The following is a 16051-nucleotide window of genomic DNA, read 5'->3' as shown; positions in this document are numbered from 1 at the left end:
GTGTATGTGTTGCTGAGAATCAAACTCAGGATCTCGCTTTTGCTAAGCAAGTACTCAGTGGTAGAGCTACGGATCGTCCCCTGGGTCTATCTATCACTTAGAAGTTCCCAGTGGAACCTGTATAAAGCTAAGATCTGCTATCTGGCCTGGCTTCTGTGGCCTCTGAGACCAACTCTGTCTTCCTGTGCCAGTTCAACCCTTCAGTTATCTGAGTACTGTGCAGGGCCCCCTGAGGCATCTTTTCTCTGGCACTCACCCAGTGAGTACAGAGCCCCTATCCCCCCATCCTCTGAGCAGTGGCCCACCAGGCGAGGTGCAGACTTGAGTAGGCCTGGTAGCAGGTGGCCTGCTCACATCTGGGCAGCACAGGAAGCAGAGCAAAGCAAATCCTTCCTTTCTCCCCTTCTATTTAGTCTGGGACCCCAGCCCATGGGAAGCTGCCATCTCTGTCCACGGTGGATCTTCTCTAGTCAATTCAATCTCTCTGGAAACACCCTCTGAGACACCCCTAAGGATGCACCTCATTAATTTTGTAGGTGTTTATTAGTCCAATCAAGCTAACAATGTGTTATCACAAGTCTAAGTGCTGCCAACTTGATACATAAACATATCACTTTAAACCACAACACACTGCCCCTGGCCCCACAGGTCACGGCTGTCCAATGTGAAATGCGCGCATTCTGATTTCAACCCCCAATCCAACACCCAAAATTTCTATACTGTTCAAAAGTCCTATGTCCAATCCAGGCATAGTGGCTCGCAGGGGCAGGTGAATCTCTGTGAGTTTAAGGCTACCCTGATATACATAGTGAGTTCCAGGACACACAGAGCTACATAGAGACAGAGCCTCCGTGTCTCAACAAAACAAAACGGAACAAAAGGTCCTAAATTCAGAGCCACTCACAGTGGTGCACACCTCTAATCTCAGTACACAGTAGGCAGAGGCAGGTTGATCTCTGTGAGCTTAAGTCCAGCCTGGTCTATGTAGTGAGACCCTGTCTTAAAAAAAAAAAAAGAAAAACAAAAACAAAACAAAACAAAAAAAACAAAAACAAAAGTCCTTAGTTCAAGGTCTCTTCCAAGACTCAAGGCAATTTACTAACTATGAGCCTTTGTACACTAAAAACACAAGCTACATACCTCTTACACACAATGGCATAGAAAAATTATATTACCATTTCAAACAGGAGCAATAGGGTATAGCAAGGAAGGTCCATGGTCAGACCAAAACAACAAGGAAAGTTCCAATCCTGCGCACAGGGCCCCACGCGGGGCTCATGATAGAATCCCAGATGCCCCAACAGCCTCAGACAGCCCCGTCCCTCACGCTCTGCTACCTGCTGCAAGTCTTTCTCTTGGAGCAGTTCCACTCCACGCTTGTGGCTCTCCCTGGCAGACATGCTATGGCCACAGCGTCTCCAGTGCACTGGCGTCTCCCTTACAACGTGGGGTTCCCCTTCACACCTTCACCCATGGCTTCTTGGGGCTTTCTATAGGGAATCCTACTCTGCCATACTCACTGATTTATATGACCTTCTAGAATCCCGAGGAAAGCCTCCATGACTCCTTCTCTCCCTTGGTCTTCCCATAGCTGCAAAACCAGAGCTGTATCGATGCTATTGCTAAGTTCTGCTGCCAGCTTGAGGTAGAGTCTGATGCTGGGATTGAACCCATGGCCTTGGGCATACTAGGCAAGCGCCCTACCCACAGAGTCACATTGGAAGCCATTATAACTTTGGTTCTATACCAGTGTGGCCCCTCTTAGTTCTTATTCCCTTACTATCCCTGCTCTGCCCCCAGTGACATCATCCATCATGTGACATTTGGCGGTGTGGTGGTTTGAATATGCTTGCCCCAGGGAGTAGCACTATTAGGAGTATGGCCTTGGTGGATGAAGTGTGTCATTGTGGGCATGGGCATGGGCTTTAAGACCCTCCTCCTAGCTGCCTGGAAGCCAGTCTACTACTAGCAGCCTTCAGACAAAGATGTAGAACTCTCAGCTCCTCCTGCACCATGCCTGTCTGGATGCTGTCATGTTTCTGCCTGGATGATAATGGACTAAACCTCTGAACCTGTAAGCCAGCCCCAATTAAATGTCTTTATAAGAGTTGCCTTGGTCATGGTGTCTCTTCACAGCAATGCAAACCCTAAGAGAACTGGCGCTATTTGTGAGGTCTTGCAGTTGATAGATGGTCTCCCATGAAGCCTCTCCTACTTCACCCCACCCAGCAGACTGGATCTGGATCTGATCAACTCCTCCTGGAGCTCTACCCTTGGCTAAGTCCTGGTTGCTCCTTGCTAATCCACCATGTGATTGGCTCAGGCATTGACCTTCAGGATGCCAAGGAGTCTGCTACAGGGACTTCTGAGAGAAGTCTGTCTTCCTCAGGACTGATACAAGGACATGGCATTCATTTATCTGGTGGCAGGTGGAGAGTAATGAGGTAGAAGTGGAGCTGCAGCAGCCATGTTGTGAGCAGGAGGAGCAGCTATCCTTGGCTTGACTGTTATTAAAGTCACCTGGGGCTTAGAAACTTCAATGAGAAGACTTTTCCACATTTAGTTTTATTAATATCTAAGCAGATTTTTTGCATTTCCTTCTATGATGCGTGCTGGTGGCCCATCTTGGGAATATTAGCCCTGTCTGTGACTTTACCATCAGAAGAAAATCACAGCCTCTTTATAGTACGTTGACAATTGTTGCATAGATGTCAGAAGAGTATTTGTGTATATGACTTGCAAATTACCGCAGGGATGGAACCTGCTGTCAGGCCCTTTAACCTGTTATGAGGAGGACAGAGGATGCTCAATAGTGTGTGAGCTGACCGTGGAGAGCACATGGGTCTCCCGGCAGGAGAGTGAGCCACTGGGTCCAACAGCCCTAGCTCTCACCCACCCGCAGCCAGTCTGAGGGATAGTGCAGGGGCCCTGGGCCAGCTGCACACTCTGCAGCAGTAGGAATTTCTTCCCTCACACTTTCCCCCTCCCTCCCTCCCCCTCCCCCTCCCTCCTCCCTCCTTCCCTCCTTCTTCCCTCCTTCCTTCCTCCTTCTTCCTTACCTCCTTCCTCCTTCCTCCCTCCCCCTCCCTCCCTCCCTCCATCCCTCCCTCCATGTCTTCAGGTCCACCTGCCTGACCCTGCGCACTTTTCTCCAACAGCCATATTTAGTCTTTCTTGACATGTGTTTCCTGGAGGGCCTGGACTAACGTGGCTTTAATAACTGTTTTTCAACCTAGCTGTTTTCTTTTGTAATTAAATTTACTTTATGTTTTGAAACCCCCATTCTTTATTGTGTCTTGATTTGGGCTTCATGAGATAGTCTTGCTATGTAACCTTGGCTAGTCACTGGTAGATCAGGCTGGACCAACATGCAACAATCCTCCTGCCTCTGCTGCTTGAGTACTAGGATTACAGATATGTGTCATCACTCCTGGCTGAGAGCCACTGTTCTGTCATTCTGGCTTCATGATGCTGTTCATTCTGACATACTTCTCTCTGGCTTCATGATGTTGTTCAGATTTCATACGTCAATCATATCTGAAAAAAAAGTGGCTTTAAACACTATTCTGTGACTCAGTTGGCTGGTGCATTTCTCCACTTGCACATGGACAGACAGTTCAGGAGTTCCATGTTCTTGCTTAAGCTCCTGGGAGATGGTTTTTCTGTTCTTTACTGGCCAAGCAGGTCACCTCTCAGGATTCAGTGACAGTCTCAGCATCTCCATTCAGACACAGCAGAGTAACAAAATGTCCTCAAGTGGGGAGCAGCTAAAGTTGTCCAACATACCACAACCTGGGGTCTGGAGCAGCTTCCTGGACAGAGACTGATGGAAAGGCACAGGCCTGACCCATACACCTGATCCCTTGCACTCTGAGAGAGGCTGGAAGAGCTGCAGTGGTCCTGGGGTTTGGGCCCCGCCCAGCCCATCTATCCCAGCAGAGGAGCTGGAGAGGAAGGGCAGATGGGAGAAACGTTGCATGTATGTGATTTCTTTTACAGTAAACTAGATTTAAACTCTGTTTGGTTTTATTTTAGTTTTTGTGGGACTGAGGGTTGAACCTGGGACCCCAGGCAGGCTAGCCAAGCGCTTTACCACTGAGCTATGTCCTCAGCCCTTAGACTGGACTCCCCATGTCTAACCCAAAGGCCTATGTATTTGTTTAGCTGCTCCTTTTCGTTGTCATTCTGTGTGTGTGCACATTTACATGTGCTGGGGGCACAAACAAGTGCGTGGATCCTGTACCTGTTATGTGCACATGTGTGTAGAAGGCAGAGGTCACCCTCAGATGTCACTCCTCAGGAACTGCTTGCCTCGTTTATTCATTTTGAGATAGGGTCCCTCTGTGTCACCCTGGCTGGCCTAGAACTATTCAGACCAGGCTGGCTTCAAACTCACAGCAATCCACCCAGGATCAAAGGCGCAGGCTACTGCACCTAGCATGTCAACTTTACTTTCTGAGACAGAAGCTCTCCTTGGTACCTGGGGCTGGAATGGGCAGCTAGAGAGCCCTAGGGACTAGGAACACTCCCATCTCTAACTCCTTGGTGTTGTTGGCACAGGCCACCATATCTGGGTTCTACTTAGGTGCTAACAATAAAACTCAAGCCCTCACTCTGTAGCCAAGGATGACTTTGGATTCCTGATCCTCCTGCCTCTACCTCCCAAGTGTGCTATTTACTGTGCCTAGTGGACAAAGGCCTGTTCTTATCCCTGAGAGAGTAAAGCTGAGAACTGGATAGTCCTAGGGCCCCGAGAGTCTACAGACCGACACTGGGATGGGGGTGGGGCATCGCCAAAGCTCCCTTATGTTTTCTGTGCCTAAGAGGATGCCTAAGGAAGAAGGTGAGGGTAGGGTGACAGGGCACAGCCTTCTGCAGGCAACTGAGGCATGAGGCCTGGGATTGACTCATAAAGATGTAGCCACGTAGCACAGGTGCCTGGAGGGGGATGGACTTGGGCAAGGCAGTCCAGAGGAAACACACTGGTCCACAATGTCCCCCAGGAAGGCAGCGCCCAGGCTCATGGTTCTTTCTCAGAGTCCCGAACAGGCTGGTGAGGCAATCTGGTAGCAGCAGGGAGGAGAGGCTGTGCAGAGAGCTACAGGCAGCCCCAGCTGCATCAAGTGGCACTGTCTGCTAATTGGGAACCAGCAATTGCATATTAAGTCGCTTCCTTTCCCAGCCCACTGCCTTTGTTAGTGGTAATACCATGGACAGCTGTGATTAAGAGGCGGAACCTTGGCTCTGTGCTGTGTGTGTGTGTGTGTGTGTGTGTGTGTGTGTCTTACAACTGAGGCATGCTGTCTGGAAAATGAGAAAAGGTGCCTGGGTTTTCTTTTCTTTCTCTTTTTTTGAGATAAGGTCTCACTATGGTCCAAGCTGTCCTAGAACTCACTGTGTAGCTGCTAGGCTGGCCTTAAACTTGTAACATTTCTCCTTCCTCAGCCTTTTAAGTGCCTGGATTCTAATTCTTTATCTGCCACCCGTTGAGTTCTGTGACCTCGAGCTAAGGCCCACCTGCTCCATCTGTAAGCTGGGACAGTACTGACCCAGGTCTGTCATGGGACTCAATTTCCCTGATGCTGTGCATGCTGGATACAAAGTACACAGGTTGGATGAAAGGCTTGGAGTTAGATGCTCAACATCCGGCCATTACTCTTAATATTTCCAAGAGTTCAGGAAGCATCTTCCCTTCACACTGCTCCAGGAAGCTCTGGTCAGTTTCACAAACCTGCGAGGCCAGGTGTAATGCTGCACATCTTTAATCTAGCACCCAGGAGGCAGGAGCAAATGAATTGCTCTGAATTTGAGGCCAGCCTGGTCTACATAGTGAGTTCCAAGACAGCTATATAGAGAGCTACAAGACAGGAATACATAGAGAGACTCTGTCTCAAAAATCAAAACAAAATAAGCAAACCTGAGTGTGCACATGCCTTACCCAGGAGTGTGTTCAAGGGCAGAGTCACTGGGTAGATCGGATGGGCCTGAGCAGTCTGGTCTAATTCATGTGAGGATATCCTAAGGATATGAGCTGGAGAGATGGCTCAATGGTTAAGAGCACTGGCTTCTCTTTCAGATGACCCAGGTTCAATTCCCAGCACCCACATGGCAGCTCACAACTGTCTGTAACTCCAGTTCCAGAGGATCTGACACCTTCTTCTGGCCTCTATGAGCAATGAAATATGTGCACAAACACACATGCAGGCAAAGCACGCATACACATAAAATCAAAATAAATCTAAAATATTTCTTTAAAAATTTAAGATTGAAGAATGGTAGTTCCCAAACCCCGTGCAGGTTGGAACTCTGCAGGAGAACCTGGAAGAGGACTCCCTAGATGGCCAGCTGTAGACCCCTGAGGGTCCTGGGAGGGTGCTTTCCTGAAGTACCCCAGGGTTCTCTATGGGAGTGGAAACCTCGGAGTGTATGTATGGCAGGGGGCGGGTAGGTTGTAAGGAATGCTCCACACCAGGCTCTCCTCCCAGGAGCTCAAGCGGGACATGTATGGCATAGTTCCAACACAGAATTGCTTCTTTTTCATGAAACCTCCAAGGGACACTAGGGGTTCAGCTTTGACACTGGGCCTTCCTGGGACCCCAGACCACAGCCCCGACTCTCCCTGCAGAAGCACTCACGGGCTTCATGATCCAGGTGATTCCGGGGTTCTTGCGAAACTCCTCCACAAACAGATGGTACTCACAGGGCATCTCAAAGGTTTTGGGGAAGAAGTCACATTTGGCTGCTTCCATCTTTCCCGCCTCACGCTCCAGCTGCTTCCGGAACCGCTTCAGGTTCTTTACCATATAGTTTTTCCTGGTAAGCTAGGCAACAGGGGAGGGCAGACGGTAACCCAAAGTGTCCTGCCTTGCCCACCTCTATAGAAAAAATATTTAATTCATTTATGTATGCGGAGAAGGGGCTAAAATAAGAGAAAGGGGACCTGATGACTGCCTTTCTGAGCTTTGTCCTCAGCAGTGAGTTTCCCCCAAACCACAGACAGAAGGAAAAGAGTGCTGGGGCCCACTCTGACCTCAGTCAACCAGCAGAGCCCCATTAACAGTCACTTCCTCACTCATGAGCCAAGGCCAGGGGTTCTATTTCAACCGTTTCTATGTTTGTGGATATAAACGACAATCTAATCCCCACAACAGAAAGGACACGTGGACACCTTAAAACCAATAGAACACCTAGGCATAGTAGCCTATACCTTTATTTCCAGAGGCAGGTGGATCTCTGTGAGTTCAAAGCCAGCCTGGTCTACATAGTGACTTCTAGGACAGCCAGGGCTACATAGAGAGACTCTGTCAAACAAAAACAAAAACAAAAACAAAAAACAAAAAAAACAAATAAAAGACCAATGGAAGAGTAGGGAGAATTACCTGAGCCCTAGAAAAGCCCCAGGCCCCCCTTAGAGTCAGCAGTACCCATCTCTGGGCCCCTCTCTGTCTCCAGAGCCATAACACTTACTGATAAGCCCAGCTTGCTTTGAGCCCTTTCCAGTATTGGGGGTATTTAATCGGTAGAGCCCACTAGAATCAAAGGTCAGAAGGCAACTTCTGAGAGTCGGTCTCTCCTTCTACTATGTGAGTCTTAGGGATCAAACTCAGATCCTCAGGCTTGAATACAAAAGCCTTTATCTGCTGTGCCATCTTGCTGGCCCTCCTGCCCACCTCTTAGTACCAGTCTCTACTCTCAGACCCTCAGAGTAACAGGAACGGTCCAAAGGACTCCAACAGATAGCCCAATGGCCCAGAACTGTTCTCACTTCACAAGCCTGGAGGCTCACCTCGTAGTGGTTCCGGAAGTGGCTGATCCGCACGTGCTCATCCATGTAGGTGTGGTCAAAGTTCTCGCGCAGCCAGCTGACGTCACACCAATAGAAATCCCATTCACCTTCACTGCAGTGAGGGAGACAAGGGTCAGACCTGAGGAACGAGGCGCTGCTGGGGTCTCACAGCACACAAGCATCTGAACATAAGTGAGTGGAAGGGCAACGCTGGGCCCCATCTTTAACGGCTCTGCAGAAGAAGGATGTTAGCTCACTGGGGGGCGTGACCTGGAATGGGATATTGGCCAGGCCCTTAGCACCTCCCTGGCTTTTGGCTTCTGGTTTTGCTTCCTGGCTACCATGAGGTAACCGCCATGCTGTCAGCCTCACAAAAGGCCTAAGATTAGAGGGCCAGTTGGTCAAGGGCTGAGGCCTCCCCAACCAAATAAGCCTTTGGTTTTTTGTTTGTTTGTTTGTTTCAAAACAGGGTCTCACTATATAGCCCTGGCTGGCCTTGAACCCACTTGCCTTCACCCCACCTAGTGCTGGGATCAAAGGTGTGTGCCACTGCTCCTGGGAGTCTTTCCAGTTTTAAAGTTAATTTATCTTAGAAGACATTTTGCCAGAACAATGGAAACTCAACTAAATAACAACACACACCCCGCCCCCCATCTTTCTCTTTTTCTTTACTATGTGGCCAAGTGCTGAGTTTTGAGAAGCACCTTCAGGGATCTGAAGTAAACGAACTGTGATAAGGAGGTAGCTACCTGGAGTGATGAATGAACCAGGCCCGACTTTGACCGAGTCAGGAAGAACACCGTGGTCTACTGTATTTCCCAACTGTCACTTTCACCCCAGCAGCTGCAGGCTACAAGGACAGGGAGAAGCCTTGAGAACCTTCTGTGGTAGGTGGCACACATGAGTTCTTAATGTGTGAGCAAAAATGACCATAGCTGGCCACTCACATGCACTGACTTTCACATGGATGCTTCCTGGCTGATGTGTCAGCATCACATGGTCAATTCACTCCTCTGTGGCTACTGCAAATCCTGACCTGCCTGCAGGAGCTGCTGGCTAAATCTCCAGGTGGCTAAGCACTAGATTTCTATAGAGCAAGGAGAACAATGGCCAGTGAAGTCCATTGGATGTTAGAAGTTTCCAAAAACTAAGGATTTAGATTATTTCTCAGCTCCTCTCAGCTCCTGGATGGGCATTTCCCCTGGATGCCAACCATGCACAGAAGCTTAGCCTTTTTGGGTGCAGTGTGGGGTTTGAGAAATCTCTCCGTCCCTTGCGGAGGACATTGTGTGGGAATGTCTTTGAGCATGTGGGCCCTGTTCGTCCACCAAGCTCCAAGTGATTTTTTCAAAGTTTAATAGCCACATCCCTGGCCAATGCCAAATAAATCACACTAGCTAGGATAGAATGGCCTGTGGGATGGAGTGGCACTGTCAGGAATCACCGTCTCCAGGTCAAGAAAGAAGAAAGGGATCTGCTTACAGGAGGAGGGCCAGCTGATGGAGAATCAAGACAAGGAATGAGGAAATGACGAAGTGCCCAGTGTGCATGCAGGGCAGTGGTAAGCCCAGGGCAGCGGTACACAAGGGGCAACGGTTCATGACAAAATACCTGGTGTGTATGTGGGCACTAGTGTATGCTAGTTTTAAAACATTAAATAAAAAATTTCCACTTCCAAATTGTGCTTTGGGTTTCTTTTTAAACAGGTCAAGGGATTTTATGGATGTTTCTGTAAAGATTTACACATGACTTACATGCACAGGAAAATATGTTGTCATTAGTCACCAAAATAAGAAAAATCACAATGACATCCATGGTGGTTTGAATATGCATGGCTCAGGGAGTGGCACTATTAGGAGGTGTGGCCTTTTTGGAGGAAGTGTGTCAATGGGGTTGGGCTTTGAGACCCTCCTCCTAACTATGTGGAAGCCAATCTTCTGGTTGCAGTCAGATGAAGATGTAGAACTCTCAGCTCCTCCTGCACCATGCCTGCCTGTGTGCTGCGACGTTCCTGTCTTGATGATAATGAACTAATCCTCTGAACCTGTTAGCCAGCCCCAATTAAATGTTGTCCATTATAAGAGTTGCCTCAGTCATGGTGTCTGTTCACAGCAGTGAAACCCTAAGATAGCATCCCAGTGGACATGTACCTGGATGTCAATTCTTTTTTAATGGATAATAATGAGCATTGACAAGGATGTGGAAATACTGGGGTTACCTATGCTGCTGCTGGAAACAAAATAGAGAAGCCATCTCAGAGGATTCTAACACTTCCTCAAGAATTTAAACACAAAGTTCCCACAAGACCCAACAATTCTACCTGTAGGTGTTTCTCCCAGGAGAAATAAAAGCATATCTACTCAAAACTTGTACGTGAACGTTCACAGACTTTATTTATAACAATCCTAGCCTGGAAACAGTCCAGATGCCCATCTGCTAATGAATAGATAAGGAGAATGTGGTACATCCATGAAATGGAATATTACTCAACCAGAAAAGTGGGAGGGACGTTAACGGCCTGATGTGCTGTCTGTCTAGAATGCATGAGGTCCCGGTTCCGCCTCCAGCAGTGGAATGGGGAGCAAGGTACTGATACAAATGAATACATGCTCAACATGGCTGCACCCTTGGAACAAGTAGAAGACCAAACGAACTTGGCAAGGTGGCTCTTACCTATAAATGCTAGTACTCAGGAGGACTGCTACAAGTTTGAGACTAGCATGGGCTACATAGGCTAGCATGCCACAATGGGTTTACACAGGGCTACTAGTAAGACTCTGACTCAGGAAAGAAGAGAAGGAGGGACAAAGGGGAAAGGAGGCAGGGAGGGAGGGAGGGGAAAAAGGAGGGAAGAGGGAGGAAGGGAAGGAGGGAGGGAAGAAAGAGAGGGAGGAAAAGGCAAGAAGGGGAGAAGACAGAGGAAAGGCACATTGTCCAGCCCCATTTCTATGAGGTTGAGTAGAACAGACTAAAGGCCAGGGTGGGGACTGAGGGAAAGGACCACACAAGGTTATCCTCGTCTACATAGTGAGACAGAAGACAACCTGGGCTATGAGAGGGAAAAAAAAGATGTGGACTTGGTTCTCATTGTTGTTCTCATTGTTGTTTTGAGACAGGGTCTCACTAACTAGACCAGGCTGGCCTTAAACTCCTAGAGTCCAGCTAGGGTTAAATTTTTTGAGACAAGGTTTATCTTCTGGCAGATAAAATTACTTTTCAATAAGAAAGGGAGCGATAAAAGGGAGGATGGCAAAAGGTGACCAGTCGCCTTTCTGTGTGGACTGTCTCTGCTGTGGTTGCGCTGGGCTTGGGGACGGTCAGCTGTTCTAGAACTGTCTCTGGAGACTGTGTTCGCTAGAAGATAGCAGTGGGGTTCAGAAACATGAGGATATGAACAGGCAGTGACCAGAGCTTCACTCCCAGCATTCCCTGGGGTCTGTGTATCCACTGAGCGACTGAGGATGTGTGGAGGCTGTCTGCAGGGTGCCAGTGAGAGGCAGTTTGTGGGAAGTGAGATGACAAAACACCTGGCCAGGTGTTGATCAACAATAAGCAAGAGAGAGAGGTACTGTGAACTGCCTTTCAGAGCAAAGCAGTCTGAGGTTGGGGAGCTGAAGGGCCTTTGAGCGACCCTCAGCTGAGGTCTGGAAGGTGAAGAGGGTGGCAGAGTCAGGGGCAGTGGGAGAGGGTTGGAGGAGGATGGGGTCCTGGGGTTGGAAAGAGCGTGTTCACGGATGTGAAGGAAGCCATAGAGGAAGCTGAGATGCAAGAGCTAAAGATGAAGCGATAACACCCAACAGAGCAAAGGCTCGAAAGCATCATGGACCGGGATCCATCCCGGGATCCGTCCTGTCCTGGGTCTGCAAGTTCACTCATGAGCACACCATCTTCATGTGCACTCCACGTGGCCACTCTTTAATTATGGAGGAAGACATTAAATGACTAAGCCAGGTCAGAGGCTTCCCATTCTCATCCTTAAAGTATCCTGATGACTGCCTGGGTCCCTAGGTGATTCCTGCAACACCAGTGGTCACACCGGCTTTCTTGGCAGGAAGCAGGGAAAGGGACATGTATAGTCATATCTGTTCTAAACTCTGACCTGAAAGGTCTCAACCAAGACCTAATTCTGTTTGAAAATACAAGACTTCAAGGATGAGGCTTTGGGTTCACAGGAAATAAAGAGGTGGAGAGGCCCTGGCCTGCGAGCTTGTCCTGATTGGACAACTCTTGAGACAGCCAGTCGAGGAGCAGGCATTGAGGGTGACTTGCATAGTGTCAGCCTCAGATCCCCGATACCAGACTGAAGAGCAGAGGCTGGGAGAGCAGGGAAGAACCCAAGGACACACAGCAGGGGGAAACAGTATCTTTTTCTCTGCACAGCCCCTCCAGCCCCTTCTCTAGCTTGTCCCCTAACCTCCTATCTCATCTTCCAGTGCCCAGCTCCAGGGAAGGAAAGGTTGTTCCCAGGATAATCGTGAGATGACCAAGACAAACCAGGGCAGCTGTCACCATCAGCCTCACTAGCACTGACTAATAACGAGAGGACCACCTGGATGCAGCCCGTTTCCAACGGGCTGATTCAGTTACAGTCCATCTTCCTGCTGGACTGGAGCTCTTGTGATCCAGAGTGCTTGCTCCTTTCCTCCCCTGCTCATGGAAAGGCTGCTAGGAGTGGGTGAGGACGAGCCAGCTCTGCAGGCAGGCACTAATCACACACCCTGCTCCAAGGCTTCCTATGCAGAGAACTCTCAAGATGGCATTTCCGTTACTCCGTGCCCTGGTTTTCCATGACTAAGATGGGGATCATAATGGCACTTGCCTGGAAGATCTGAGGTGGAAGATTTGTGCTGTGGCTAAGAGTTGGTGTTAAGTGCTTCAGGGTGCCTAGGTGGCTTAGTGCCCGGGACACAATGAATTGCTTGTTGGGTGCCTTGGCATGGTTGGCTTATAGATCCCTATCCCTCAAACGTATGCTCTTCTCAGAACCTCACCATGTAACTGTGGCTGTTGCTATGAGACCAGGCTGGCCTTGAACTCAGAGAGCTGCCTGTCTCTGACACCCAAGCGCTGCAATTAAAGGTGTGTACCGCCACACCCAACTAGAATTTCCTGAATTTACCTGGGAGCATGTGGCGCGCATTCTCCAGATTTCCTTGCAGTGAGTTATGTGGCGAATGGCTAAGTCTCGACACTGTGAGGGGCAGGGTCACTTACTTCGCCTCATCTTGCTACCACTATTTGAAGGCAACACTGAAAGGTCACCCCAGGTCACAAGGATAAACGGTTCATTCATGAGAAAGCGGGATGGAGAGATGGAAGGGGATGGGCTCCACATTGCAGAGGTTGAGGCAGAAGGCTCAACCGTCTCTGGATTTTCAGATCCAGAAATTTCCACCTGTCAAAGCCTCCTGTGGGTTTCTATGACATATATCCAAGCCTTAGCCCTCAGTAACTGCACATAATGTCATGTGTCAATGTATTATTGTCTCTGCCACTGTCCCTGGAGCCAAAAGACATGCAGGCCAAGCTAGTCAGGTCACTCTCTTTAGGCCACAGACTAATTAGTGGCAGGGGAAGAGTAGTCCTTGGCCTGGCTGGTCCCTGGTGAGCTCCAGCCAGCAGGAAGCATTCCTCATTTCTGCTGAGAATGAGGAGACAATGAGAGGGCAGAAATCACCCAAAACCTGGATGTCATCCTACAGGCACACTTGCATGCTGGGTTAGTTTTCTCATTACTGTGCCCAAAATATTGGGCAAGCAACATAAAAAAGGAAGGAAGGAAGGAAGGAAGGAAGGAAGGAAGGAAGAAAAGGAGGGAGGAAGGAAGGAAAGAAAGAAGGAAGGGTGAATTCTGACTTACAGTTGGAGAGGATACAGCCCATCAGAGTGGCAGGAGCATGTGGTAGTTGGTCAATTGCCTCCACTGTCAGGAAGCCAGAAGAGCTGGATGCTGGGGCTCAGCTCTTTCTCCCCTTTAAATTCAACCTGGGACACTCCCCACCCCAGCCCATGGCCTGGCACTGCCTACTGTGAAGATGGGTCTTCCTACCTTGAATAACCTAATCTATAGACTCCCTCACAAACATACTGGTGGCTTGTCCCTACTGAATCTATAGTATAGTTGACAATATAACCATCAAACATGCCATAGGGTCTCAACAATTGGCTCGCACCTAGAAAGGCATCACATCAGACTAGATGCCTGTATGGTGTAAATGCAATATTGATGATGTCAGCAATGCATGCAACATGCAGTGGTGTGAAACACCCCACCCCCGACCCCCCAAAAAACCCTCATATCTGCTTTAGGGCAAATTCCAGCAGCTAGCAAGGGGAACTGAGAGAAAAACAAAATGAGACCAAGACCTGAGCGACAAAGAGAAGAAGGGAGGAGCAGAGGGAGGACAGGAACTGAGAAGAGGGAGGAGAGGAACTGAGAGGCGGCAGGGGGGCGGAGGGGGGAGGAGAAGGGCATCTTACTCTTTTACTTCTACCCATCCCGGCCTGTGGCGCAGAACGTCCATGAGCGTGTTCATGAGTGTGGTCTTGAACCGGATTAACGTTCTCTGCTCTCTGAAAGATAGGACAGCAAAAACTATGCTCAGTGACTTTCCTAGGATGTCTTCAAGGATCAGGAAAAAAAAAAAGAGAGAGAAAAAGAAAAGCCCAGCTCCACGTGCAGATGCCACAGTCGGAAGTGCTGATTTTGAGAGCTGGTGCTGCCGCCTGCCAATAGAGTAGCCAGACTGAGACTCTGAGCATCTGTGAGGCAATGAAACAGCAAACTACGCAGACACCGATGCCTGTAATCCAGGAGGCTGAGGCAGGAGGAATGCCATGATTCAAGGCCACGTGGATATCAGCCTAGACCAAAGTGACTTGTCTCAAAACAACAATAACAGTATGGCTGGAGATACGGCTCAGTGATTAAAAGCACTGGCTGCCCTTCTAGAGGACTGAGGTTTGACTCCCAGCACCCACACAGCAACTTACAATCATCTTTCACTCCTGTTCCAGGGGATTCTAGTGCCCTCTTTTGGCCTCTGTGGGTGCCAGACAGGCACAGGGTGCACAGATTTGCATGTGACAAAACACCCATGTACATACAATAAATAATAAAATAAGTCAGTCCGGCATGGTGTTTCACACTTGTGATCTTAGTACGTGGGAGACAAGAAGATGAAAAAGGTAATATTTCTCCAGTCCCTACTATGTGCTAGGCAAGGTCTGGCTGCCTCACATGTGCTGTGACTCAATTCTTATATCACATGGTAAGTGTTTGCAGATCCCCTTCCCTGGCATTCAACTAGGGAGACGGAACAGATGCACTTTTCCCTATTCCTCCTACTAATGCAACTAAAAACCCAAACATTATGTATAAAACAAATGTAAGAAGCCTGAATGGTACACAAGGAAGCTAGAGACCGGGACCCAAGAGATAGCAACTCTGACATCCCTGGTGCTCTTCCTGCCTCTCTATGTCCCAGATGTGGAAATAAAAGAGCCAATAGACATCCCAAGATGCTAATGGGCATGGACCCTAAACAACTCTTAAAAAGCAGCCTGCTTTTTCCAGTCTAGGGAAGCCCAAGACTGAACAGCCTTCCACAGCAGAATATATAGCAATGGCTCCACCCTGGCGAAACCCCAAATGAACACCTGTTGTGTACCTCCACGGGTACCAGCAAAGGTAAAGTGGAGTGTCTTCACTTCTCATGAAGTTGCATCAATGTACCCCAACACTGGCTCTGTCACTGGATGGTTCAGAGGAATACAAAGCTGAGATCTTCATCTCCCTGGGGCGGTAAGGTGTTCCCTATCGTAGGAGGACTAGGGTCAGGGAGCCTGAACTTTCCTATGTGTAGGCGTGGGGATATATGCTACTATATCCTATAGCCCAATCTGGGCTGATGTTTAAGGCAGGCAATTGTCAACCAATACCACTGAAAACAACTGACAAAATCAATAAAACGGAAGTGAAGAGGAACTTTGGAACACTTCTCCCCCCCACCCCCCCATGGGAGAGGCTAATTAACATTCCCCAGTCAGAGGACAACTGCTGGATTAACAGACAGAGAAAGTGACAGGCTGATTAAACTCCTCAGACCACAGGGAAGGGAACTCGCCTGCGGGTGGGGAGGGCCCAGAGCACATAGACACATTCTGTATGACAGATCAACCCTTGCCACCTACAGACAAGGGAGGTCCTGGCCGCCTCATTTCCTAAAGACCAACCAGTTTAAAAAGTCACATTGTTCTCCAATC

At 48.9% G+C, this 16051-nt stretch overlaps 1 protein-coding gene across 1 annotated transcript in view; it reads right to left on the bottom strand.

Moving 5' to 3' along the window:
• Window positions 1–16051, bottom strand: part of Ttll9 (tubulin tyrosine ligase like 9) — a 50907-nt gene that overhangs the window by 19347 nt on the left and 15509 nt on the right. Inside the window, exons 3-5 of the mRNA XM_028774951.1 lie at window positions 14267–14359; window positions 7787–7898; window positions 6636–6821 (exon numbers count right to left, since the gene is read on the bottom strand). Of these exons, the coding sequence (XP_028630784.1) occupies window positions 6636–6821; window positions 7787–7898; window positions 14267–14359 (391 nt within the window). The remainder of the gene's footprint in view (window positions 1–6635; window positions 6822–7786; window positions 7899–14266; window positions 14360–16051) is intronic.

Source organism: Grammomys surdaster, unplaced genomic scaffold (assembly GCF_004785775.1).
Source record: "Grammomys surdaster isolate TR1022 unplaced genomic scaffold, NIH_TR_1.0 251, whole genome shotgun sequence".
Classification (NCBI taxonomy): Eukaryota; Metazoa; Chordata; class Mammalia; order Rodentia; family Muridae; genus Grammomys; species Grammomys surdaster.
Note: the sequence above shows the minus strand (reverse complement) of the source record. Positions and strands in the feature narration are given on the sequence as shown.